Source organism: Opisthocomus hoazin, chromosome 6 (genome assembly GCF_030867145.1).
Source record: "Opisthocomus hoazin isolate bOpiHoa1 chromosome 6, bOpiHoa1.hap1, whole genome shotgun sequence".
Lineage (NCBI taxonomy): Eukaryota > Metazoa > Chordata > Aves > Opisthocomiformes > Opisthocomidae > Opisthocomus > Opisthocomus hoazin.
This window is the reverse complement of record NC_134419.1, coordinates 20627928-20653213: the sequence shown is the minus strand read 5'-3', so window position 1 is coordinate 20653213 and position 25286 is coordinate 20627928. Positions and strand designations below refer to the sequence as shown.

General features: G+C 42.6%; 2 protein-coding genes across 3 annotated transcripts; both read right to left on the bottom strand.

The window, feature by feature from the left end:
- Positions 1 to 865: 865 nt before the first annotated feature.
- Positions 866 to 11128, bottom strand: RWDD3 (RWD domain containing 3). The gene is made up of 4 exons (XM_075424975.1): positions 11003 to 11128; positions 4857 to 5341; positions 4025 to 4140; positions 866 to 3926 (listed from the first exon to the last, which is right to left on the bottom strand). Exons 1-4 carry the CDS (start codon positions 11085 to 11087, stop codon positions 3812 to 3814), a joined length of 801 nt encoding a protein of 266 aa, XP_075281090.1. The 5' UTR covers positions 11088 to 11128; the 3' UTR covers positions 866 to 3811.
- A 5747-nt stretch (positions 11129 to 16875) lies between these two features.
- On the bottom strand, positions 16876 to 24173 carry HCCS (holocytochrome c synthase). 2 transcript variants are annotated; one of them, XM_075424973.1, is made up of 7 exons: positions 24091 to 24173; positions 23505 to 23652; positions 22633 to 22781; positions 21883 to 22031; positions 20534 to 20653; positions 19565 to 19651; positions 16876 to 19311 (listed from the first exon to the last, which is right to left on the bottom strand). In XM_075424973.1, the coding sequence occupies exons 2-7, from the start codon at positions 23617 to 23619 to the stop codon at positions 19113 to 19115; spliced, it is 819 nt and encodes a 272-aa protein (XP_075281088.1). In that variant the 5' UTR covers positions 23620 to 23652; positions 24091 to 24173; the 3' UTR covers positions 16876 to 19112. The 2 variants fall into 2 exon arrangements, with proteins under 2 accessions (XP_075281088.1, XP_075281089.1); XM_075424974.1 differs by lacking the exon at positions 24091 to 24173 and adding an exon at positions 23910 to 24000.
- Between the last annotated feature and the right edge of the window lie 1113 nt (positions 24174 to 25286).

Genomic DNA, 25286 nt, shown 5'->3' with positions numbered 1-25286 from the left:
ATACATACAACGAATCACAGATATTTATAAGGGGAACTACTAATAGAATACTGACCCTAATTCCATGATCTGCTATGTTCTAATGCAGCATACAAATGGATTACTTGTATTACATGAAGAAACACAAAAAAAAAATCAAAAGTGCAATGGTTGTTACCTTATTAGAATAAAAAGCATATGAATTCATAATTAACTGACAATATTAAGGGATTCATTTTTAAGAGTCCAGAGATTCTTTAAATTAATGTGTCTTTTAGGCAAATTTTTCTGTCACTCTGAATTCAGAATTCTCTTCACTGGAGGTTAATACTTTGAGGTTACCATACCAGCAGGTCGAGGGAGGTTCTCCTTCCCCTCTACGCTGCCCTAGTGAGGCCTCATCTAGAGTACTGTGTCCCGTTCTGGGCTCCCCACTTCAAGAAAGATGAAGAGCTACTGGAGAGAGTGCAGCAGAGGGCTACGAGGATGGTGAGGGGACTGGAGCATCTCTCCTACGAGGAGAGGCTGAGGGAGCTGGGCTTGTTCAGCCTGAAGAAGAGAAGGCTGAGAGGGGACCTAATAAATGCTTACAAATATCTGAAGGGTGGGTGTCAGGAGGATGGGGACAAGCTCTTTTCAGTGATGCCCAGTGACAGGACAAGGGGCAACGGGCACTAGCTGAGGCACAGGAAGTTCCGTCTGAACATGAGGAAGAACTTCTTCCCTCTGAGGGTGACGGAGCCCTGGAACAGGCTGCCCAGGGAGGTTGTGGAGTCTCCTTCTCTGCAGATATTCAAGACCCGCCTGGACAAGGTCCTGTGCACCTTGCTGTAGGTGACCCTGCTTCGGCAGGAGGGTTGGACTAGATGACCCACAGAGGTCCCTTCCAACCCTTACTATTCTGTGATTCTGTGAGGTTAAAAAACAGGAACTAATATTGATATAAAAACCAATATATGAAAATAGCACAGAACAATAACTGCAAAGTGCTATTAGCACATTTACATTTCAAGTTCCGTTTATGTCTATAATTAAGCATATAAACTATAACTCTTGCATAAGATAACATAAAATTAAGTATAGATACGAAATATAAAACCAGAACAGAATGCTGCCAGTGTTGTATGTGTTATGCACGAAAAGACAGGATGATAATGCTTAATACTATTATAGGATATATGAAAGTTGATTCCAGCAATTGCACTATTTCATAATATAAGCAATTTCAGCCTCAAACTCTGGCAGAAATACAGCACGTGCTACATTTCATCATCTTATTTCAAATGAACTATAACATGATTATGTTTCTCTTTCTACAGATAAAGCTGAACAAATCAAGGGACACTAGGTTTTAAATCATGCATATGTAGGGTTTATTAAACTATTTTTAAAAGAAACAATGTAAACAAAATATTTTTCCACTATGAAGTTTCTTTAGGTTCACTACAGTACTTCTGCATATAATTTATATAAATCTCTGTGGTTTTTGTGGGACATTCACACAGAAATAAGAGATAAACAGTCGCATTATAGGAAAATGAACTAGAACTACAAAAACACAAAAATTTGCCTTATTCACAAAACAATCAAATCTACTTTCAATTTTTTTTAATTGATGATGTCAAGGATTTTCACCTAGGAGTTGTATCAGTATTTCATCCTCCCTGTAACACCAAATAACAAATGGGGGTGGGGTGCAAGAATTATAATCTTAATGAGACTGAAGAAGTAAAAAAAGATGGTGAATACCCAGTACTGAGGATGTCACCCATTAATGCTATTTCACTCCTCTGGACCTTCGCGTTACTTCCACTATGCGTGCTATGGTAGGCTACTGCACAGTATGTGCTGCTCATACAGGTTTCTTTCCAAGAGATGATAATAAAGCCCCTGAAATACAAATAGTACTTATTAATGCTATAAATAATGCCTTAAAAGATTAATACAGAAAAGAAGGGAGTTTTATTCCTGCTCCTCCCTCCACCAAGACAGAGATGGTTTTATCTACAGACCTTGGTCACAACGGTGGTCAGTAACGATTCTAAAAAACAAAACTGTAGAAATACTGATTTCTTGCAGAAATGAGTAATTTAATCTGTTAGCACTCCAATGTCCTTGTTTCCACAGACATCACTACTCTGCTGTAGTAATAGCCTATACCTGATGTTAAATGTAATAGAAAAAATTATCTGGATCTCATGTTGCCCTTTTGGTTGCTTCAGTTTACACTTGCTGCACAAAGCATAATGAGAGAGAAGTGCTCCTCAGATGACCAAACCACCCTTCTCATACCGCGCAAAACACAGACATACCACGCTTGTGAATCATATAAAAGGAGCAAAAAAAGTGAACGCGCGCCGTTCGCCAGCAAACCTGCCTGACACAGCCAGTGCCATCTCTTCTAGAGACTGGCAGAAGCCCACCCAAGGCACTCCTTGGTGTGGGCTCTGCACACTCTTCTGCGCAGCTCACAGAATGGCAGGGATTGGAAGGGACCTCTGTGGGTCATCTAGTCCAACCCTCCTGCCGAAGCAGGGTCACCTACAGCAGGCTGCACAGGACCTTGTCCAGGCGGGTCTTGAATATCTCCAGAGAAGGAGACTCCACAACCTCCCTGGGCAGCCTGTTCCAGGGCTCTGTCACCCTCAGAGGGAAGAAGTTCTTCCTCGTGTTCAGACGGAACTTCCTATGCTTCAGTTTGTGCCCATTGCCCCTTGTCCTGTCGCTGGGCACCACTGAAAAGAGTCTGGTCCCATCCTCCTGACACCCACGCTTAAGATATTTGTAAGCATTTATTAGGTCCCCTCTCAGCCTTCTCTTCTTCAGGCTGAACAAGCCCAGCTCCCTCAGCCTCTCCTCGTAGGAGAGATGCTCCAGTCCCCTCACCATCCTCGTAGCCCTCCGCTGGACTCTCTCCAGTAGCTCCTCATCTTTCTTGAAGCGGGGAGCCCAGAACTGGACACAGTACTCCAGATGGGGCCTCACCAGGGCAGAGTAGAGGGGAAGGAGAACCTCCCTCGACCTGCTGGCCACACTCCTCCTAATGCATCCCAGGATCCCATTGGCCTTCTTGGCAACCAGGGCACACTGCTGGCTCATGGTTAACCTGTCGTCCACCAGCACTCCCAGGTCCCTCTCCACAGAGCTGCTCTCCAGCAGGTCTGCCCCAAGCCTGTACTGGTGCATGGGGTTGTTCCTCCCCAGGTGCAGGACCCTGCATTTGCCCTTGTTGAAGTTTATCAGGTTCCTCTCTGCCCAACTTTCCAGCCTGTCCAGGTCACGCTGAATGGCAGCACAGCCTTCTGGTGTATCCACCATTCCTCCCAGTTTTGTGTCATCAGCAAACTTGCTGAGGGTACACTCTAACTCTTCATCCAGGTCATTGATGAAGAAGTTAAACAAGACTGGGCCCAGTGCTGACCCACATCTTCATATAAGCTTTCAAAGCAAAATTAATCATGTTTTCTAGCAGGTCTTCATGAAAAATCACTACCATGAGAGAAAAAAACCAAAACATTAAATAACAGGGATTGCAAAACAGAGTCTAACTAGAAGACTCTTATTTTAACATGATTTCTTCCCAATCTCTCATACTTGCCATGCAATTATCATAATTAACTCCACATTCCTTGGAAAAAGTTATCAATATCTAAATGTCAAAACATTATCAAGTCTTAATGTATGAATTGCCGCCTTCTTGCAAGAGGATGGCTACTTCTGGCATTTATTGCAGAAAAGCTTTAATGTTGTTTGCCAAATTAGTCCTTTTATCTTCCATCAGCACCCGCAGTCAACTACTGCTTTGGTCAAAGTCCAGTGTTTTCTCTTAATTTTATTTTAAGAGAGGAGGCACAAACTCAGAGAAAAGAGTTGCAAGTCCTGCAGTTTCAAACTCCTTTTGTAGCTCATCCAGCGTTGAATATTCTTTGACTTCAAATGTCTGAAACCTACATTGTAAAAGGAAAACTCATGAATATGCCCAGATTTGTCAGAATATAATTATCGATTCTGTTACTCTTCTATCCACAAGAGAACAAAATTATACCTTTTATGCTGTGACTGTACTTTTGTCTCACACAGTACACTAATCATTTTCTCCTTGCATTTCTTTCCGCTTGAGTCCACATCTACCTTAGAAGTTTTCTGAAGAATCAGGTATTCCTAAACGACAAAAGAGAAAAAAATACTAAATGTCACCTAGTATCTTTGAAGTTTAGTAAGATACAAAAATCTGTATGAAACATACAGGTATTTTTCAGAACACAGCAATCAAACCTTGAAAGTGCCCATTCCAAAAAGTGCATGACTGTTTCTGTTCACAGAATCACAGAACTTCATCAGCTTGAAGTTAAGCACAGTCTTAAATGATCTAGAGAACGTCAGTTTGAAAAGCCGAAACATTCATCTCCAATATTACCACAGAAACCTGCCTAACGCAGTGGGTTTTGGTAAGTATAGACAAGAATTTCAAAGCCCAGGCATGCAGTAGGAGCACCACACGGTCTAAGTCAAGGAAAGGGGCAGGAATGAGCTAGAAATGCGTGTTACTAATTTCTCATCACAAATTTTCTCTTTTCTGGCATGTTTGGGAAATTCAGGAGACTGAAATCTAGGCATATTACAGTCAGGGAAAACACGGGCTTAATTACAGTGGCAAATACAGGCCACAGGTCTACAGGTATCACTGGTTTCTTTCTCGTAGAACAGAGTAACTTCTTTTTCTTAAATACCAAATAAAGTTGTTGGGCCTTCCTAGTCTCCTAATGATCAATCTGCTTCCAGAACTGTTAATCTTAGAAAAACACACACAAAATATTCAGACACATAGGTTTCAGTGGTAAATCAATAGAACCAGTCAACATTCATTGCTCCTGCACCTTAGTGTTGCTCCTGTCACCCTGAAGAAGAATCAATATTATCTTGCCCATGAACATCAGTCTTCCAGTCAGCCTTAGATCTGAAGTCCATTTTTCCACAGTTTTGACGTATCTTGCCTTTGCTCTCATATGATCTAAATGCAAAAGGAGCATCCAGACACCATCCTCTGTACTTGTTCCTTTTGACAAAGTAGTTTTTTCATTGCAAACTGTTGCCGATTGCTTAATGACATATTTAAGATGCTGCTGTATCCAAAGAATCAGATCGTGTACCATGGGTTCAGAAAGATGCTTCTTTGCTTGTTCAAGTAACTTATCTTTCACATCTGTACATTGGGTCCTTGTAAGCTGGTCTGAGTTAACAGAAATATCTGGTACAGTTGACGGATAATTGACTGGTAAATGAAATAACAGCTTTAAAAGTACATCTGTATCCAGCAGTTCTTTCACGCTGATTTGAATTCTAAATGTGATTCCATGTGTCTCTGGAAAGTATAAAAAAATAAACATTAATAGCTTGCTTGAAGTTGAAATACATATATATGAAGTCATGTTATTTTCTTCAACAATTCAATTCAAATGATTGCCATTCTATACAAAATCAGGGGTATGGGCTTTTTTGCAGGGTAGGGGGTTGCAACGAATGACTCCAGCTATACTTGCAGGGAATCTTGAAATGAAACACTTCCATATCATACTAGAAGAAAAGTTATTAACACATTCTAAAAAGCATTCACACCTTTTGGCTCTTTCAAAGTCTAGACAAGCCAGTAATAAAGAACTGTCTCTCAGAAACACGTAAGTCAGATTCTACAGCTCAACAGCAGCAACAAGGACAACCAAAACCAGACACTTCTCTGCATGGACTCAGCACTGCCCTAACGTTGCTCCCAGAGAAACCTGTAGGACTTGTACCATCAGTAACGGCACAAGCCAAATAGGCTCATACTGAGTATTTTTGACAACCACCATTCAAAAGCAGTTCTGAGCTAAAGAGAGATTTGGAAAGAAAAAAGTCAGATTCTTTGTCCCCTACAATTTTCAGAGAAACTATGCTTCTTTTCTGCCAACTTCTCTACAACAGTTGAACTGTGATAATTAAAACATCTCTGTTGTACATGTGACCCTAGATACTACATACTGACATATGTATATACACACACACTTTGTATAAAAAGATGCAGATCTATACCTGTGTATCTACTCAAAATCTGTTGTTGGTCTACTTCAGAACAGAAGCTTCCAGAGTGAAAAGAATACATACAGTACATAGCACGAAGGGCAAAAGACCACATCTTCCTGGTAAATCACATAATCAAAGACCCTGAATATGAAAGTTATGTACAGTAAGTCCTGCAATAAAACCTTCTTGACTAAAATATGTTTCACAGACAAACAATATAAAACTTCATAAAGCAAAAAGCGGGGAAAAAGACCTAGTCTACTTTTGCTCCTCTGCAATGACGAAAGAGGGTATAAGATAAAAGATTATCTTCTTCGGATGTTCTCTGCTTCACCGCTTTGATACACTCTAAACATTTCACCCCGTTTCTTTAAAAAATGGCTAAAATGTCAGGTTGATTCATTCTGTGAGGGCAGGAGAAGCCAGATTTGAAAGGCAGATTAGAGCAGAGCTGAGTTTCAGAGGAGCTCTTTTGAAGTGACTTGCCTTCTTCTCCCCCTACCTTATCTTACCTTCCCTAACATGACAGTCAGTCGAATTATGTTTGATTAGTATTGCTGACGCCACTAACCAACCTCAGTGCTCTCTATGATTTTATATTTGAACTCTACTCAATAAGCGCAAGAACCTAGAAGTGGCTTGGACAGACAGAAGCACTTTAGAGAGCTCAGCCAAGGGCTCGTTTCCAAATCTCCTTCCCGAGTCATATGAAGAACGTTCTAGGTCAGAACAGTCACGAAATAAAGTAACCAAACCCTCCAAACCCAATAATCAAACTCTGGCATTACTATAAAGAAGTCTCCAAACATCTACAAACCACTGCTACCTAAACAGAATGAAATCCAGTGCCAAAAGCAGTGGACACAAATACAGCAAATTAAATTAAATTACATCCAACCATGGCCACACCTACAGGAACTAAGTGTCAAAGCCTCACTCCCTGCCAATGGGAGTTGGTCTCCAGTCTTCTAAGACCCCGTGAAACATTCCAGACCATTTTTAAGACAAGTTTATTCCTCAGAAACTCACCATCCTTCGAAGAGAGTCCAGCTTGGGCAGCGTCCCTCTGGCAGCACGCAGCCCTTGCTCGCGGGCAGCAGCTACGCAGGAGCACCTCAAGCCTTCTCATTCCAACCTCTGTCTTCTGCTGTCCTGACAGACATCTCTTACTGGGCACCAACAACGACAGCCCCTCTGCCATTACACTCGGCCCGATATACATAGCCACACACGACAAGAAAGGCTTGCGTTGCAGCTCCCAGGACCCCCGGCACCCTCTCAGCTGCCACAGAGGGTCTCAGCACACACCCAAGCACCGCACCAAGACTGTGCCTGTCGCCCCACCGCCTGCCAGTCGCCCCTTCCACAGGGCAGCCACGCCAGGTACTCAGCCAGCCAAAAGCAAGCTGCATTTGCCTGAATCGTATTAACATTATTACATTCCTGCCCATGAATCACTTCATTTTAAACCACGTTGCCAAGAAATTTTAAAATCCGCAGCCTATAAATGAGTTGAAGAATACTACTCTATTGCCAGTTTAATTACAGTAACAGAAAAACATGTTACCTTTCTGATAATCCTCCTAGGATTTTTTTACTAGCTTGTCATAACAGATCTCACCAACTCAGAAGTAACTGAGGGATACACAGCCAGGCCAACCTTGCCCCTTCGGCAAGGGCCTCCTGCTGCAGTGATCATATTCTTAAGCCTCCAACAATCTCACACCTTTCCCTGTGATGATACACTAATCTGAAGGAAGCAGCGCAGCCTCGCATCCCAAGGTGTATCACCCCGAGGCATCGCGAAAAGCCCAGCCATGACCATTTACATCGGCTTCAGACTTACTTTTAAAAAGGAAACAGTTCAAAACTGTTTTGGGGCTACAGCGCCTAAAGTTTATTTAAACATTCCAGCATCCATTTTCTGCACCAGTGCTGCAGAGGGCTGGCGGAACAAAGAGCAAATCACCGTCGCCCTGCGTAACGAGGCTCTGAAGAAATATTTCCTTTGTTTGCACATGCTACAAGGTCTGAGATGTCTTCACAGCAAAATGGTGATTATTTCTGAAATAAAAGGTTGGGTATGACCATTCTGCTAGCATTTAATGTGCTAATAAGACTAAACTCAATACATTTTAACTCATTTTCCCCCATAGCTGCATGCTTATCAGTATATTTAGCTCCAGCATACTTCAGATTTTTTCTTATGTTGCATGTCAACCAGACAGATATCCCCCTCCTCTCCTGCCCAAAGGCATTTTATGCAACACATGTAGTCTATTTTTAAATTCAGAAAATGGCACCTACTAACGTACAAGCTTAGAATATATATTTTTATAGCAAGCTTGGTGAACAAACCAGAAGAGAACAGATTAACAAGTAAATTATGGATTTCTATCTGTAACACTAATCTTTGTAAGTAGATAGGTAAGGTAAAAAAGATATGCTGCAATTAGTTTATTTAAATTCATCAACACATTGATTTTGATAAAAACATATTTTACATTCTAAATGATTCATTGTTAAATTCTAGAAAGCCAAAGTTTTTAGCATATCAAGAGACCTGCAAAAGCATTTTCTTACACTCCTGAAAACCAAACCCCCAGTGGCCTCCTTTTTGATCCTGTGGATCTACACACAAATTACTCTTAATGTATTAGAGACAGCATAACATAACAGTCTTACCGGAAGTTACTGCTGTGCAAAATTTGTCAATGACAATTTGTACAGTTTGAAGAGATCAGGCACACATAAACTAATGAAAATAGCAAAAATTAACTGTATACAAACTAAAAGACTCTGTAGCTCCAACATAGAAAAATAAGTAAATTCCCAAAGTAAGAAAACTACCAATAATCATTGCTGTAAATAACCTTTTCAATTCCAGCAGGAAACGATGGATACCAACCAGATATGCACAATCCTAACATATCACAAACACAGCCTGGCTAAAGGCCCTGCAAGGTCACGTAACATCAATATAAATATAATAGCCAGTTCCCATTGTGCACTTGTGGCACTTCACTTTATGTTGCAGGAAAGTTTCTAAGCCTTTTATATCCTGGTAACTTATAAATAAAAAAATCATTTTTCTGTATGGGAAGGACAGAGAAGGATGTGTGTATACTTCTCTAACAGATTGGGCGGAACAGACGTGCATATGCAATGTTCAGATACGCTCACATTTTTTAAAATAAACACCTGTTAAGCCTGGATACTATATTTTCAAACTATGCCTGAAATAACATTCCTGAACTTTTTGACTTTAAGAAAATAAAACCCAGTCGAAGTATTTCATCAACCATATTTTAAAAATATAACTCTAAATACCAATCAAAAAATAAAATGGCAGAATTACCTGCCTACACTGGAGCAAGAGGTTTGTCATAACAGATCTAGACACAAAACAATTCTGCTTTTAGACTACCTCAATTAATTGTGCTCCACGCAGACACTAATGTCTTCATCCCTCTGAGGCTGTCTGCACACAAAAACCTCTTTTCAAATAACCATTTTCTGCTCTGTGTGAATCTATTTCATCAACTATTTTCAAATAAAAGTTTGAGGCTTATTCAACTAATTTCTTAGTAATTTTTTAGTTGAAGTGAGTCACTCAAGAGCAGTCACATGTAATTTCACACCAAAGCAGCACAAAGTTATTTGCACAGACTGGTTGCGGTTGGCAGGGGCCTCTGGAGGTCATCTTGTCTAGCCTCCCCGCTCAGGCAGGGCCACCTCCAGGGATGGAGACTCCACAACCTCTCTGGGCAATGTGTTCCAGTGCTCGATCATCCTCACAGTAAAAAAGCATTTCCTTATCAATCCCAGTTCTTTTGGCGTGAACACATACGCTGACACAATCTGATGGCAGGCCACTGGATCCATTTTTAACAGCATTCTCCAGGACCTTATGGGAGCCCAACCAGCAGGAAGCTGCTCGCTGGCCATCGCTCTGCTGGGGAGCTGGGCAGCACGTCGCGACAGCTCCCAGGACACCAGGCAACAGTAAGTGACACCGAATACATGCATATTCTCTGTGTGTCTCTGTCTGTCTCTTCAACAAACATGAGAGTTGCCACATCCATGGTAGGCACTAAGTAAAATGTACATATGCTCTGTATCTGAACAGACATGCAACGCTTGTGTATCCCACCTGGTACTTTCTTTAAGCCTGATAGTAATGACTGTTGTACACTGGAACTACCGAGATCTATTCTCCCTTGCGGGAGCGGCATCTTCACAGCGCTGTGACGGCACAGACTGATAAAAGTCATCTTTGAAAAATATGTTCTGATCGGTGGCCACCACGGTTGGTGCAGAAAATGTGGAGTAAAGGTGTCTACACTACAAGTTCCTAGCCTACAGCATCCAGCAGCTGCTGGGAGCAAGCACTAGAGACCTTCTCACCTTCCCTCCCGCAGCAAAGGTGAACGATCGGCCTCGGCACCCTGTAACACCCGCAGCCCTACAGACGGTGCTGGAGAACACTCAGCCATCGCAAGGCCCGGGTTACCACCTTCTCCACAGAAAGAGACGACCCACGGCTTCTCACGCATGGCAACAGCTGCACGCCTATTAAATACTACAGGACAAACACCTGGTGGTGTTACACCTGTGAGATGCAACGGCTTATTCACCTGAACAGCAGCCGGCCCTTTCCCACTGCTGCCCCTCGCCTACCACAAGCTTCTGCAGGCACCGCAAACAGCTGGGATTAAGAGGGTCGCAAACGAGCAGGACCCGCTGTGCTTTGTTCCCTACAAGGAGGCCAGCAGCGAAGCCACACGGCAGGCCGGGGACAGGAGGGAAGGGACCCATCCTTGGCGCTGCCGCTGACAGCAAGCGACCAAGGCGGTGCCGCCTCCTCGCGGGGCCGGGCCGGGGGCAGCGGGAGGACCCCCGGCTGAGGCGCCGCCTCCGCGCCGGGTCCCGCCGGGGGACAGGGGAGCGCGACCGCCTTCACCTGACACCGCCAGCACCTCGCAGGCGTCCGGTTCGCAGTAGATGGCGGCCAGAGCCGTCAGCTCCTCCAGCGCCAGCTCCGACATGGCCGCGGCTGCCGGCGCGGAACGGGGCGCGGCGGCGCCGCCTGCCGGCGGCGGGGCCAACGCCTCAGCGGAGGGCGGCGCCGGCGGCGGGGCCTGGCCCGGCTCGGGAGGGCGCGGCGGCCAGCGGCAACGGGCAGCGCGGGGCTGGGGCCTCTCTCGCCGGGCGCCGAAGGAAGTGGCCGCCCTCTGCAGCGGCGGCGCTGCTCGCTCTGCCCCGATCCCCGTTGCTAGGTGCGAACCGTGGCACGACCATCCCTGGCCCACAGGAAGGAGCGACCTGACCGGCCTCCGGGCGTAGACATGGACTGAGGCGCGGCCACACGCACCCACACAGAAGGTTTTACTGGGGTATAAATTGACACGTCCTGTATTCAACTGCTGTGGCTTCACAGTCCTGTTAACAGCCACCTGACGGAGGTCTTCTACCGGCATTAACACTACCATTAATTCCCAGTCTAATCATCTCAAAACAAATATTCGGTATCTTCCATTACTACAAAATTACTTCCAAAAGCAAGGGCTGGGTGATTTACTTTTTTGGGAAAGTACATCATGCTGGTGTTTTAATCCCCTGATTCTGTTGAAGTAACAAGAAACACGAGAGTGCCGAGCTGGGCTTGAGGGAACGCCGCCGGGCGCTGTCAGAAGCACTGCCGTGCAGCCCATGCAGCTGCCAGAAGGCTCCGGTGGAAATTAGCCTTCAAAGTGCCTCGTTCTATTATTAAGAACTTTCTTGCCCCGGTCTTTCCCCCTTCTCCTCACCCACTTTGCATATTCCATTTTACATGTTTAAATAAAAAAGTCAATGTAAATGTCTTTTAAATTGACACTATCACAAGACATCGAGGTCCCTATGAATAAGTTACTGCACTCTGACATTTGGAAGTCATCAAATGAGACACTATAATGTCAGCTTGATATTTTTCACACTATGAAAATATCAGCTTCATGTCAAAGATCTAAATTCCGTCTTAATGTAATAAATTTTCTTGCATTCACAGACTAGTGAAAATGCTAAATATTTAAATTTGTAATGAACTTCTACGGTTACAATTCGTCCTTCATATTCCATTATTATTAAATTGGAAGTCAAGATCTTATTTTCCTTCTTTTACGATTTATTCAAACATTGCAGCATTTGATAAAATAACATTAGCCATATTCATTTCTCTAAATGGATGCTTTCCCATCAACAGGTGACAAATAAAGTTCAAATTAAAAAAAAAAAAAAAAATCTTGCTTTTTAGAGTCAGCCTGTATTAAACCAGCTCCAGCATCCTGTCATAAATCAATATGCCACTGACAACACCAGTATTTTCCACTTTGCCTGACAAAGCAAACAGAAAGCCACCTTTCATACACAGGTAAGATTAGTCTTCTCTGTGTTATTTGCAAAAGTAGTATCCTTTGCTTTCCACTCACTATAATTACAGCCCGAATCAATACAGGTGGGTATTGCATCAACAAGCCCTGGTGATTATACATAAAACCGGGCGTTTAGATCAGTCTTCCCCTAACCTGAGCAGCGAATAAGAGAGGAGGAGGAGAAGCAGACACATTTGGAGAAAAAATTGCCAATTTGGAACATCTGTCTACATCTTTTTACCGTCATTTCCATGCCAGCCACCCTACCGTCCCGGCTACCACAACTGTAAGCGGTCCTGAAAGCCCGTACTCTAGAAAGCATGGAAGGACCACTAGGAAGAGCCTAAAAATGACTGCAGCTGCTCATTTTGGGGTGACAAAACAGAACGCTGACGAGGAACCCGCAACAACAGCTAAGTGTGATGGCTACCCTATGCCACACAAACCACGTCCATCTTTCGGCGCTGCTGTAGGGCAACTGCAGCTGCTGTATTTTCTGCTACAACAATGTTGACAGCGTTAATGCAGCCAGAATGGTATCCCCACCAGCTACAACTGTTCTTAACTGAGTTAAATAGCACTGATTTTTCAGATACCTAAGAAGGAAGCCACTATTTCGGTAGTAACAACTGTACGTGTTATCGAAATGGTCAAGTTTTCCCAAAAGTGGCTTGTACAAAAACGGCCAAGAGAAAGCAACATGAAAACCTGTAAAAATCACTCCAAATGAACTAAAAGGCAAAAGTTTAAAGAAAACAGGAGAAGCAACCCCTGTAATTGTGAAGAATTGTGATAAAACATGGAGATGTTTTTGTCAGTATTCTCAAGTACAGCTATAGTAAAAGTTTTCATCTTTTTTTTTTTGCCCAAAGAGTGTAGTTTTTAAAGTTGGAATAAATTCATTTAACAAAAAATTTACGTTGCAAATCAAAGCTGTCAAAATTTGCATGGTTTGTTCTAAGATTAAATTCAACATTTTCGTGAGGTTCTGCTATTTGGTTTTTGAAAATGAGCTAATAAATTCTCATTGATACATAATAAAAGCCTTCTCTGGTTTGAGAAAAAACAAATCAGAGGAAAAATCTTTTCTATTACTTTTCCTTTTAAGTATTTTAGAAGCAAGTTTTTCAAGGATTTGTGGTGTAACAGTGCTTTTTGAAGGCACTTGCATCTACCCTCCATATACAAAACTGCTCTAACTGAATTCCTGAAGATACTTAATCTCATTTTGAAAGTCCATTAATGATCAATTAAAGCATTAGCTGTCTCTACAGACAGGAAGTTTATGGGGTCACAGTCTTCAGAAGCTGGAGGCAAGAGCAGCAGCATGTTAGAAAAATAGCTAAAACTTTCTATAGTTACCACAAAATGGGCAAAACATCGGAAAACAAAGATCATGACTTAGTCTTTAACAGGGTTTTTTTCCCACAATATGTTGAAAACAAATGGTTTCTATACTGTATGAGGCGCCACGGTCCAAACTGAATGTCAGCAAAGGAAACTATTTTAATTTTTAGTGAGGCCTAATAACAATCCCAATACTTCCAATAAATTTACATTATACTTTGAAAATTGGATGCATTCAGACTCCAGTCATAAAAATATGTACCCATGCTGCAAATACGCAGACATGTCTTGTGAGTAGCTGCCGCTGGCATCAGAGGTTAACTGGTAAATAATGCATCATTTCACACAGGCTCACGGCCACTCATTAACGTTTGGAGCCAAGACTCTGCCCCCAAGTTTCTGTATAATTTGATGTACAAGTAGTAAGACCAAATAGATGCAACTGTCACATTCATAAAAGAATTTAAAATTCTTTCTCTAGAAGTCTGGCAAGCCATTTCTTCTTGAAGGAGATGCACATAAAAGTGATTAGCCATCTAATGCAAACCAAAAAGGATGCTTTTTACAAAATGACACATCTAGTATGACCGTAGGTTTCTTTTATTACTAACAATGCTGAGAGAATCAATACTTACTTGATTCACTGCATATAGATCTTTGTCTACAATTCACCTTGTACAAAGTAAAATAGAATAATAAATACAACATATTTTCTTTCAGTGAGAGTAAAAATGCATGTAGTTGCCTACTAAAAATTGTAGAAAACTAGCAATGCTGTGTATTTTTAAAAACCGACACATGTAAAGATACTGGTGGGTAGGAAAGGGTGTGATACTGAAGACATAAGCACAGCTATCATCATGAGTAGTATATTCTATCCTCAAAAGAATTTCAGCTTGCACATCAAGTACATCTGCTTGTGGAACCTTACTACGTGGATTTTCCTCCAGGTGTAAGCAAAGGCAGACAAAGGATTAAAGTGTCACTGAATTTAGTAAACACTGGGGACAGATCTCTTTAACAAGTAAAGGAGTGGCATTTCTGAAAGGGGCCTTTCTACTCTCTATGAAAAACACAACATCCGTAAGAGTCCAAAAACCAGGCAGTGCTCCTTAGTTTACCAGTTCCCTTCATTTTTAGCTGCTGAGCTACAGCAGCTTTAGTATCTGTGTCTTCATCTTTCGAACTTTGGCACATCAGCTATTATTCCCTCACACTTTGACACAAGAGCTGAACAAATAAAATGGGCGTGCATAAGATGACAGACTATGATCATTTTCAGAGCACCAAGAGATCCTTTGCCACTCTCACACCTTTTGGAGGCAGAACAATATTCATCATCGTATTTTAGACTTCAAATAATTATTTACAGGGCACATTAAAGTCCTGATAGTAAACACATTATGTAAATGTGAGACAGCACTGTTGTCTCATTTCACACTGAACTAGCATACCTCTTTCACATTGTAATTAAAAAATGGTAATCCAGACCACTTTGCTTTGGCAGTAAAAAGAGCAATAATCAACAATGGACACAAATACCTCCTTACCAGCAACACAGGCTCTTTCTCCTACAGCAAAGTAGGGCAGAAATTCTAGGGCTTAGCTGAAAAATTCTTAAAGAGATGGAAGCTAGGACCATTGGCATAATCTGAAAGGAACGAAGTAGTTTCGGAGTGGGGGGAAAGGGTGACAGAAGAGCTACAGCTCCCCTTTCACCTTTCCAAACTACCTGTTAGTACAATGCAAGGGCGCAATGTTGTAGGATGACTCAGCATAGCCAGGAACTCCACGCATCCCGGGAGAACAAGCTTGTGAATTACTCCCTAATTACAGGGCACTCATGTTGGCCATATACTAAGAGGACATACTGTGGAAGAGCAGAGGGCTGGGCCAACCTTACTGAGTAGGGAGGGTGTTCCAGGCACCCTCACTGCAGGCTAGGCACCGGCTGCCTGAAGCGATGCACGGGCAAGAAGCCAAAACCAGGTATTTGAATGCAGAACAGTCTCCTGCTCCAGGTAATAAAGATCAGTACCACTCTTGACTACATATGTATTACCAAAGACCACATTACAGTTGGAGTGCTATGCCGGAGTCCTCTTCCGTCAATCTGTCACAGAGATTGCAGTTTCTGAGCACCACAATGTCCTTGAAGAACGCCTCTTCAGCTGCAGACCAGGAGAACTCTCCTAACTTGTCTTCACTGCAAGAGTCAAACACAGAAGGTTAAGCAGGGCTTCAACACAGTAAAGCAGAACATAGGTAAACTGTAGATACCTAAACGCACAACTCATTTGAAAAGCAACCCTGCTTTGTGACTGTCCATATTTTCCCCTTTGCACACGCACAAGTTTAACCTGGTTTGAGATGCTGGGTTCCAAACTTGTTTTGGCCCAACTGGGACTGGGAACCTGATGGTGCTGCAGAATTCCCTGAGAGGGCCCAATCAGGATACTACTTGACTTTTTTAAGCTTCATGAACTCTCCATACCTTTCTATACTTACAAAGAAAGAATATAAATGTATTTATTTATGCATATACACACACACATTACCTTGAATCTAGCCTAAACAATAGTTTTACAGATACAGCATGCTCCTGAAGGATAAAAACCCATGAATTTAAATCACTCTTTTCAAGTTTATATTAGAATTCTAATCACTCTGACACCCATTTTCTGAGAAATAGTGAACTGCCAACATCATGTAGCAAGTAACCCAAACCTAAAAAACTCCATGTTTACTTCCTTAAGTCTGCTTGTAGAAATGAATTAATTTTAATTTACACTCCAAGTATTATTAAAAAAATAATAATTCCTTGCATTCCTCTCTTCAGAAGTTAGCCAGACTCAGGACAAATATATTTGTTGTCACATGCTCTTATTCTGAGGGCTGCTGGTTTGGTTGGCGAACACTTGAATTTAGTCCTTGGCTTTTTGGTTCTGTATTCACCTAAATAAATGAGTAGTATATATGCAGAGATGTGGTTAGTTGTAACAGACATCTTACATGACACATGGAAGAACGTATATTAAATTCTTACAGCTAAAAATAGGACCACCAAATACCAAAGTTAAGAAATGTACATTTATTTGAGTCTCCTTTTTGTTTGATGATAAAGTAGCACATTTTGTTAACAGTAGCACAGAAAAGAACAATTTTGAATCCATCAGACCGAACATAACAGGAGCCGGTGAATGCATGAAGTGGCATGTGACACCTTTCACCAGATTTAGCAGCAATTACAATTTCCATAACGCACTCAACATCACACTTCCAAAATCAACAAAGCAAATTCATTCTTTTGAAGCTTCTGAAGCACTCCCTACATTGGTGTACCTTTTCCACACTTAGCTGTGAGAAATACAGAATTCTGCATGTATCAAGTTACCAAATGTATACATCAACCAACAAAAAACCACCACGTCCCAGAAAGCGGTAAGCCCCAGTCTTTACTGCTACGACAGAGAGGAGCAGCTCTTTCGTTACCAGATATGCTTCGTACAAGCTCACGCACTTCTCATATCTCGTATACACATTGCTTACTCAGATGGAGATTTTTTTTTTTTTGCCCCAAACTATTTTTTTAGTTTATATAGACATGTATCACTAAAAAGGTGAAAAAGGAATGAGGAAAGTGGATAGGGATAAGAGCGTGGTTTTCTCTTAGGATTCTGGACTTCTAGTATTTATTCTTACTAGCCAGGACAGTTGCCTCTGAGGTGGGAACCACTGATCTCCATTAGTATTTTAAAGTATGGAAGCTGCCCTGAATAATTTTTTCCTAAACGCTAAGTTACTTGACTGAAACATTAAGGGGCATTCCTCTCGAGGAGGGGGAGAAAAAAGAAAAAAAAAAGAAAAAAAAAAAGAAAAAAAAAGCTTCCAAAGTCAGTTAAAAATAACCACTTTCAAAAACGAAGGTACAGCTGGCTCCCAGTGAGGTTATGAAGTTTCACAAAGGAAGCTTCTCCCATTTGAGAAGCTACAATGTGGCACTCTCTTATTCCTTCCATTCCCAAGTGTTTTGCATGGAGGACTCACTCTCAAGAGCAATATATGCTGAAAGGGAGGAATAATTTAAATTTAGAGGTATGCAGCACCTGAACTTTACCAAGCCATGCAAATTTAAAGCTATTACAGTGGAAGACTTAAAAAAAAAGTTAGTTTCCCTTATTAAGCACAAACATCAATCAAATCTTTAAGCCACACAGCATTAACATGCATCCCTCTTAGAAAATGCTCAAATCAAACTTATTTCTTGGCACTTTTGATACCCTTTTAGCCAAGTTATCTACACATCTGTAACATGCCTCACTATAATCGCTATGCAGAAACAAGTATGACTGTGCAGTTGTACACCCTTGTGCGATTCTATATCATAAAAAAGACTGCTACAGCACAGTTGATTAAGCCAAGATGCAAAATACAGGTGCACTGCATGACAATTTCTTTAAATAAGGCTTAATTCTGTCCCGAATGCAATACATGACACATGTTAAAGACATCAAAATACTAAAAGAATACAGATTTCTTACATCAGAAACCAAATCTTTTAAATACTCCAATAAATAGCCATTAAATATCATGTTGTTTTAAATCTTGTTTTAAAACTAACTGACACTCATTTCCTGCTTCTAACACAGGTTCTTCTATTCAAACATAAACTGTGGAGTAAGGCATGAGTTTATTCTCCTTATTTTCAACTTAACACACCTTTAAAAATATTCACACTATGCTATACTTCCTTTGACAGCGTAAACTTGACTAAAGTTTTCTGAGGAAGCATGTATTTGAACAGGTAAAGTACCACGTGAAAACAAAATACATGGGTTTATATAGTTAATAAAACATGCAGTTTTAAACAGTCCAGATTCATCACCCAAGTATCCAAACATTGTAACTATATGAAACCGTTTTGAAATTTCCAGTTTTCACTATTTAAGTAATACTCAAAACTCCTGCCAGAATCAGAAACCTAATATATTAGGTGTGGCTCTGGAGTCATGAAATGAAAAGACGACAAGCTTACACAGAATCTGTGACAAAGTAAGAAAACACTTCCCAGCTCTTAAGAAAATTAAGATACGTGTTTTTGTACTGTAACTTTATTATTTAATTCAAAACACCATAAAGCATTGGTGTACTTCACAATGGATGTCCCCATTCTTCCTTCCAACCCCCAAAGAACAGTGGTGATGATGAAAATAATGAGCGTTGCAGTCAACTTCTATTTCAAGTCCTAGTATTCACTTATCCTTAGTCTAGGAGGAAAGTGATTTACTTCTCGAATACACACCACAGGAGTAGCTATGAAGTCCACCGCCACCAAGCTACCTTCATTCTGTCCCACACAGCCGAGAGAGAGTCAAATGCAGGGCGAACATCCAGGATAGTGAACTGGTAGTTCTTATCTACTGCCCCACCATCATAGTAATCAATTACATATCGCACTTCTTTTCCACATCGGTCAACAATCCAATCATGTCTGTCAAAGGGAAGTTCATATCTGGAAAGACAGATAATAGACCATGAAGATATTTTAATGGATATTATTAACCTGGGAGAGGGAGTAAAAGTCCTATTTAAGATTTATTTATCCAGATACTGGCATAAGATCCCCACCAGTACTTATATTTTCTCAAAATTATAACTTGTAATTCCAGTTCTGAAACATTTTTAAATTAATTCTACACCATGTTTTTGGACACATCACCCTACCCTCCCACCTCACTGGAAGACCTTCTTTCCTGCCCACGTACCCCATCCACGAACGTATTCTCGCTCTTGGTGAATACTCCTTTGCTTTGCCTCCAAACCGCATCAGTGATGGTCCACACGGACATTCCCTGTGCGCACAATTAAAAAATAAAATAGCTTTAACCTTTTAAAACAGCCTTATTTTCAGTGTTTAAACCACTATGGTAACTTGTTTCAGTAACAGAAAAGAAAAAAAAAAACAAAAAAACTAAACAAAAAAAAAGAAAAAAAAAGAAAAAAAAACAGGAATAGGAGAAAGAGCAACAGTAAAAAATTAATTACAAGTGATCTAAACCAGCTGGTTTTTTTTTTTTCTTTGAGGTTTGAAAAGTCCCCCGATTTCTGACAGCGCTTACTGCTGGTATGACAAAGTACCTTTTGATATGCTCCACACTGTTGTTCTAATTTATCAACAGAGCAGTTCTCAGCAAATCTAATCCACAGATTTAATGGATTAAAGAACAGAAAACCATCAAAGAACAGAAAACCATAATGCAAACTACTGTGTAACAAAGGTCATGGAATTTCAGAGAACAATTTCTACATACAGAATGCTTAACTATTCTGTCTCTTCTAAGACCAGGGACTATATTGACCTAAAAAGAGTTTGTTTCATATCAGTCACTTCTAATCTAAGTTTACATCTCCTATCCTTTTTGTAACATAAAGATTTCTGTTAAATACTTCCCAAATAGACACAATAAGAAGTCAATTTCTCCAAGTCTGCATTATACACACACCACCAAAATGCTCATCAGTTTTATCAACATAGTAATTATTCAGTTCTAGTTAAGCTCTTCTGGATAATCTTCCTCCATATTAATCAAAATGCAAGCTCCTACAAGACTAACTTTTGGGGCGTATCAGCACCAGAATATTTCTGCAAAAACTAAAGAGACGTTCTACTTTCCAAGAATTACAAAAGCAAGAGCTAAACCAAAAGATTTGCTTTTCATTTCACTTGTACGTACACAGCATGAAGAGCTTCCCACTTCAAAATCTCCTTCCAAGCTTGCTCGTTATTTTGGTTGTGAATCTTAATGATGTTGGTCATGTCTTCACTTGTTATGTCATCATCTTTCCACCTCCACCTAAAACCCAAGAATTTGGTAAGTTTATAAGCATTACGGTATAACTACTCCATCTTTCTCAGTTTACCTGGTGGGCTTTTGAATCAAGAGACTTAAGGTTTTATGCAAAGACACAAAGCAAGTATGGAAACTTCTGGCTCATCTGCTTAAGCATCTTGAGAACCACTCAATTTTCTGTGTAAAACTGTGGTTATCAAAGGTTATCATCATAGAGATCCATGAATTCTAGTTAGCGAAATTAACAGCTTAACTAGATCAGAAAGTTACCAGACTGTAAACATCAACAAATCCATGTTATTGGTAAAAATGTTTAGGAAAAATCCCACTTGCATTCCTAATGCACAGAAGTCCTGTATTCAATACATTTTGCATACACTTGGAACTTCCTGTCAACTCTCTCACTCTGCACTATAACTACACCCATGCTTCCTTTCCAACAGGCATAACACTGAACACATTTAACTGTTCACAGGATCAAAACAGAATCACGGAATGTTAGGGGTTGGAAGAGACCTCTGGGATCATCTAGTCCAACCCCCCCTGCTAAAGCAGGTTCACCTAGAGCAGGCTGCACAGGACCATGTCCACATCCACCTGCATGTTCAATATAGACTGCTTGTAACATAGCGCCTTCAGAACAATATTGATATCGATACACAGAACAAAGAACTACTGTTGTTTAAATAGTAACCACCTTTAAAGTTTATCTGTTTGGAAACAACAAACAAATAATTACAAAAGAACAAGAAAACACCAGCACAGAAAGTTTTTTAGGCCACAGAAGACATCTATCCTTCAGTTAGACCTTGCCTACGCTGAATTTTTGTAAATGAAAACATCTACTTGTCTGTAAAGTTAGATGTTCTCACACAGAACTTTTACTATCAGTTTATAGGATTACCATGAAGCCAACTGAGTTTGAAAGCTGGCAATCATGCAAAGTTTGTCTATGCCTATGCACTGACTTCTACGAAAATTTTCTGAGCTAGCAGCAGTTGCCTGCCATTCCCTACCATCTTGCTGACTACTAGAAGCAATAGGGCCTTTGAGACCAGCTCACCCTTTAAAACAAAGCTGTTCATAAAACCAGTAATTTTTAAAAGAGCTAGTTAATTATTTACTGCTTAGCGTTCATAAACTCTTAAATAACATGAATGAATAATAACTAATGATATTACTTCATGATTTTCAGACTCAGACTCCCATCCGATCATTCACAGTGTATTTACCCTTTTCTTAGCATAGCGTTCCAGAACATTTGCTCTGAAGGGTAGACCCATTTCTTCTCAGAATGTGCTCTAGGAATGGAAGATTCTTCTCTAACAGTTGACAATGGAAATGGTTGATCTGGGGATGGCTGCTGATTAGGAGGAGGCATCTAGAAAACAAGGAGAACCAACAACAAACTAGATCAGGAATTATTTTTATGATACAGTGTTTGAAAAAATCAAAGCATACTTCATTAGCTGCTACAAAGATCGAGAAGTTCAGCCTCTACATAAGTCCACTAAAATTATCCTTCTCTTTTGCAGTAGAACTCTTTGCACAACTTTGTCATCTGAAGACTAACATCCCTTTTGCCCAAACCTTACTTTCAAAAACGGCAGTGCTTTTTGTAAATGAGACGAAATCTTGGAGATCTGAATCAGAACTTAACCACAGCGCTATTACACAGAACCTAGAAACCACTGATGCATAAAAACCATGTGTGTACCTAACAAATAGAAACAGACAGCAAAAGAGATTTACAAACTGGAAAAAAACACCTTTTACTAAGAAGATGTAAATTTGATAAATAAGATGTAACATGGTTTTATGCAAATATTTGCACACAAAATGAGAAAAAGCAGTGTTAAAAATTCAAAAATAACATTAATTGCCAGAGTTTCCACCTTAGACAGTACCACTATTTACATTTTTGGGACAGTGTTTCAGGAGAAACCAGACCGAAGAAAACATCTGAACTAAGTGAAAGTTACCATGTTGCTAGGATCTATGTCGTCTTTCACTTGAGATGCACCAGACTTCACCGGACATGCTACAAATTCATACGCCCTTTCCTGATGTGCAGGAACATCATCTGTGTTCTCAGTTCTACGATCAGGCATCTTCATGTGCATCGGACAACCTGAAGTACAGGAAAAAATAGTATAGATTTTGCTACAAAATGATGACCTTAAGACATAGCAGGAAATGGGAAACCGTTCACTGCACGGACAGTTTATGTAAATACAAACTGGTATTTTGCTTTTTATTCTGAGCTTCTCAGCAATTTCAACTATTCTCTTTCCTGCCCATCTTAGGACCCAGCACCATGGTAAGAGCTAAAATTCTCATGCAGTCCTTGAACGCTCATTCCCCACCGAATGCTGGCCTCTATATTGAGCTGTTTGTAGCTAAGATTTCCATAGCAATGTTAATCCAACACATGTCGATGTCCGCCTTCTCCAGACATTCATCACATCCCACCCTTCTGCTGCTTTCTTCCAGGTGTCTGTTCTCTACCAACAACCACCTGCTCCCAGTTAGCACCCTTCCAGGGGCCCCTGCACCTCCCTGACCTTTCGTGGGTGTACCACCCCACGGGAACAGATCTGCAGGACCCCTGCAAAACGTGACAATTGGGAGCGACCCACAAGCACCTGCTGTCTCTACAGACAGAACAGCTTCTGTGCTGTTCTGGTGAACATCGGACTCCATTTCATGAAAAGTTACTTGACAGCTATTTTTGCTAAAGGAAAAAAACCTCCAGTTTTTATTTGTAGAATCTTTTTTTTTTTCCCTACAAATGTTTTTCAATTAATTTTCCACGTAAAGAGCTTTATTTCATTTCAGTCTCAAGACTAATTACCGCTTGTTTTTTCCTGATGCATAGGGCATTCGGAAGGTGTAGACGCCGCCTGACGTTGCTGGGATGTGTTCGGCGCCTGACCTGCAGCAGCCGGGGAGGACGCAGACAAACCCATGGCTTCCACACCGGCTCTTTTCAGACCAAGGTTCTAAAGAAAACAAACAAACAAACAAAATATCGAACATCCGGAAGGCAAAACCACAGCGCTCACTGGCTAAGCAGAGCGCAAGTACCGGCACGCGGTAACCGCCTGCAGCGCGCGCGCCCACCGCGCCGGACAGCGGGCGGGCTCGCGCGGGACTCCCCACCGGCAACGCCCGCGCCCACCGCCGCCCCCCGCCCGCCCGCCTCCTCGACCCGCGCCCCGAAGCCCGCCGCAGCCCCGCCAGGCCGGCGCACACCCACCCCCGCGGGCAGGGAGGGCCTCACGGAACGCCGCGCGCCAGGCCGCGGCACAGACCGCGACCGAGCCGGCGGCCGCGGGCAAGGTCACGCCCGCCCCCTCCGCCCAGCCGGCCCGGCCCGGCCCGCCCCCTGCACCCGCCTCCCGCCGCGTCCCCCAGAGCCGCCGCCGCCGCCGCCTCACCTCAGCCCGGCCCGCGGCCCCGCCGCTGGCCCCGCGCGCAGCACGACGCCACGCGCCCCGCCTCGCGAGAACTCCGCGCCGGTGGCCACCCCCGCGCCTGCGCAGCGCCGCCGGGAGGGGCGTGGCCGGGGCCGCGTGCAGGCGGCGGGGCTGGGCGGCGCGGGACCCCTGCGCGTGGCGCGTCGGAGAGCGCGGGAGCTGTTCCCAAACTGCTGGCAGCGGTGCGGTGCGTGCGCCGAGCGTGACGTCCTGTCCCCGCGCGGCTGCGCGAGCTCCCGGCGGTCGGCAGCGAGGCGGCGGTGGCGGAACCGCTCTCCCGCGCAGCGGCCCGCCGTCTTTTAAAAACCGCAGGGCAAGCACAGACCGTGCCCGCGGCGCTGAGCCTGCGGGGAGACGCGGGTTCCCAGACCCCTGCCCTCCCCCCGTTCCGGCCAGCCGCTGACGGGATCCCGCCGCGCACCAGCGGCCGCCACGGCGGGACCAAAGCCCGCGGGAACGTCCCGCACCGCGACTCGCAGCGGGCCGGCGAGGGAGACGCGAGGCGAACACTCATCGTAAATGCGTAACAAAGAGAACTGATCAAAGCCCGGTTATTTCTTTGAAACACCCGATTTCTTCGGAGCAATTAAAAATGAAGCAGGAAGGGCTTTAAGCCTCACGCGGCCCTGTTATTACGCCAGCGTCGAATGACGAAAAACCAAATTCTACTCTGGAAGAGGGGCCTCTTGCACCCTCTGCCTGTATTTTGGTGTAAGGGAAGAAACGAGTGATTCCCTCCCGCGTCTTCTGAAAAAGACCAGAAAGATGAAGAGACACAAGTTCTAAACCGCGCCGAGGCAGCTCTGACAAGCACTGTTTCAAATCACGTAACCACCTGAATTAAAACACTGCTCTCACACGTTCCTTCAAGGCTGGAACGTGTTCACATTTTCATTTCAACATTTTAAGATGTCCACACACCATCCCTCAAAACAGGATCTTTCTTACAGATGAGGGCACTGCCCTTCAGTGTGAACACAGAACAAAAATGCAGGTATGCAGGAACATCAAACGCCCTCCTCCTTTCGCTCCTTTCTGCCCTTTTACAGGCTTCATTATCGAGGAGGAGATTGTTCCCTGCCCCTTCTGCATGCAGGAATCGCCAGCACCGCACACGGAGAACCGGGAGGCAGGAAAGCAGCACCATGCCAGTAACT

Coding starts and splice junctions, on each gene's coding strand:
- HCCS (XM_075424973.1), bottom strand. CDS start 23,619: ATGGGTTTGTCTGCGTCCTCCCCGGCTGCTGCAGGTCAGGCGCCGAAC. Junction 22,032..22,632: donor ACATAGATCCTAGCAACATG/GTAACTTTCACT, acceptor CTTGTTTTCTAG/ATGCCTCCTCCTAATCAGCA. Junction 20,654..21,882: donor AACGCTATGCTAAGAAAAGG/GTAAATACACTG, acceptor CTTGGGTTTTAG/GTGGAGGTGGAAAGATGATG.
- RWDD3 (XM_075424975.1), bottom strand. CDS start 11,087: ATGTCGGAGCTGGCGCTGGAGGAGCTGACGGCTCTGGCCGCCATCTAC. Junction 5,342..11,002: donor CGAGGTGCTGGCGGTGTCAG/GTGAAGGCGGTC, acceptor TATACTTTCCAG/AGACACATGGAATCACATTT. Junction 3,927..4,024: donor GTACAGTCACAGCATAAAAG/GTATAATTTTGT, acceptor TTTACAATGTAG/GTTTCAGACATTTGAAGTCA.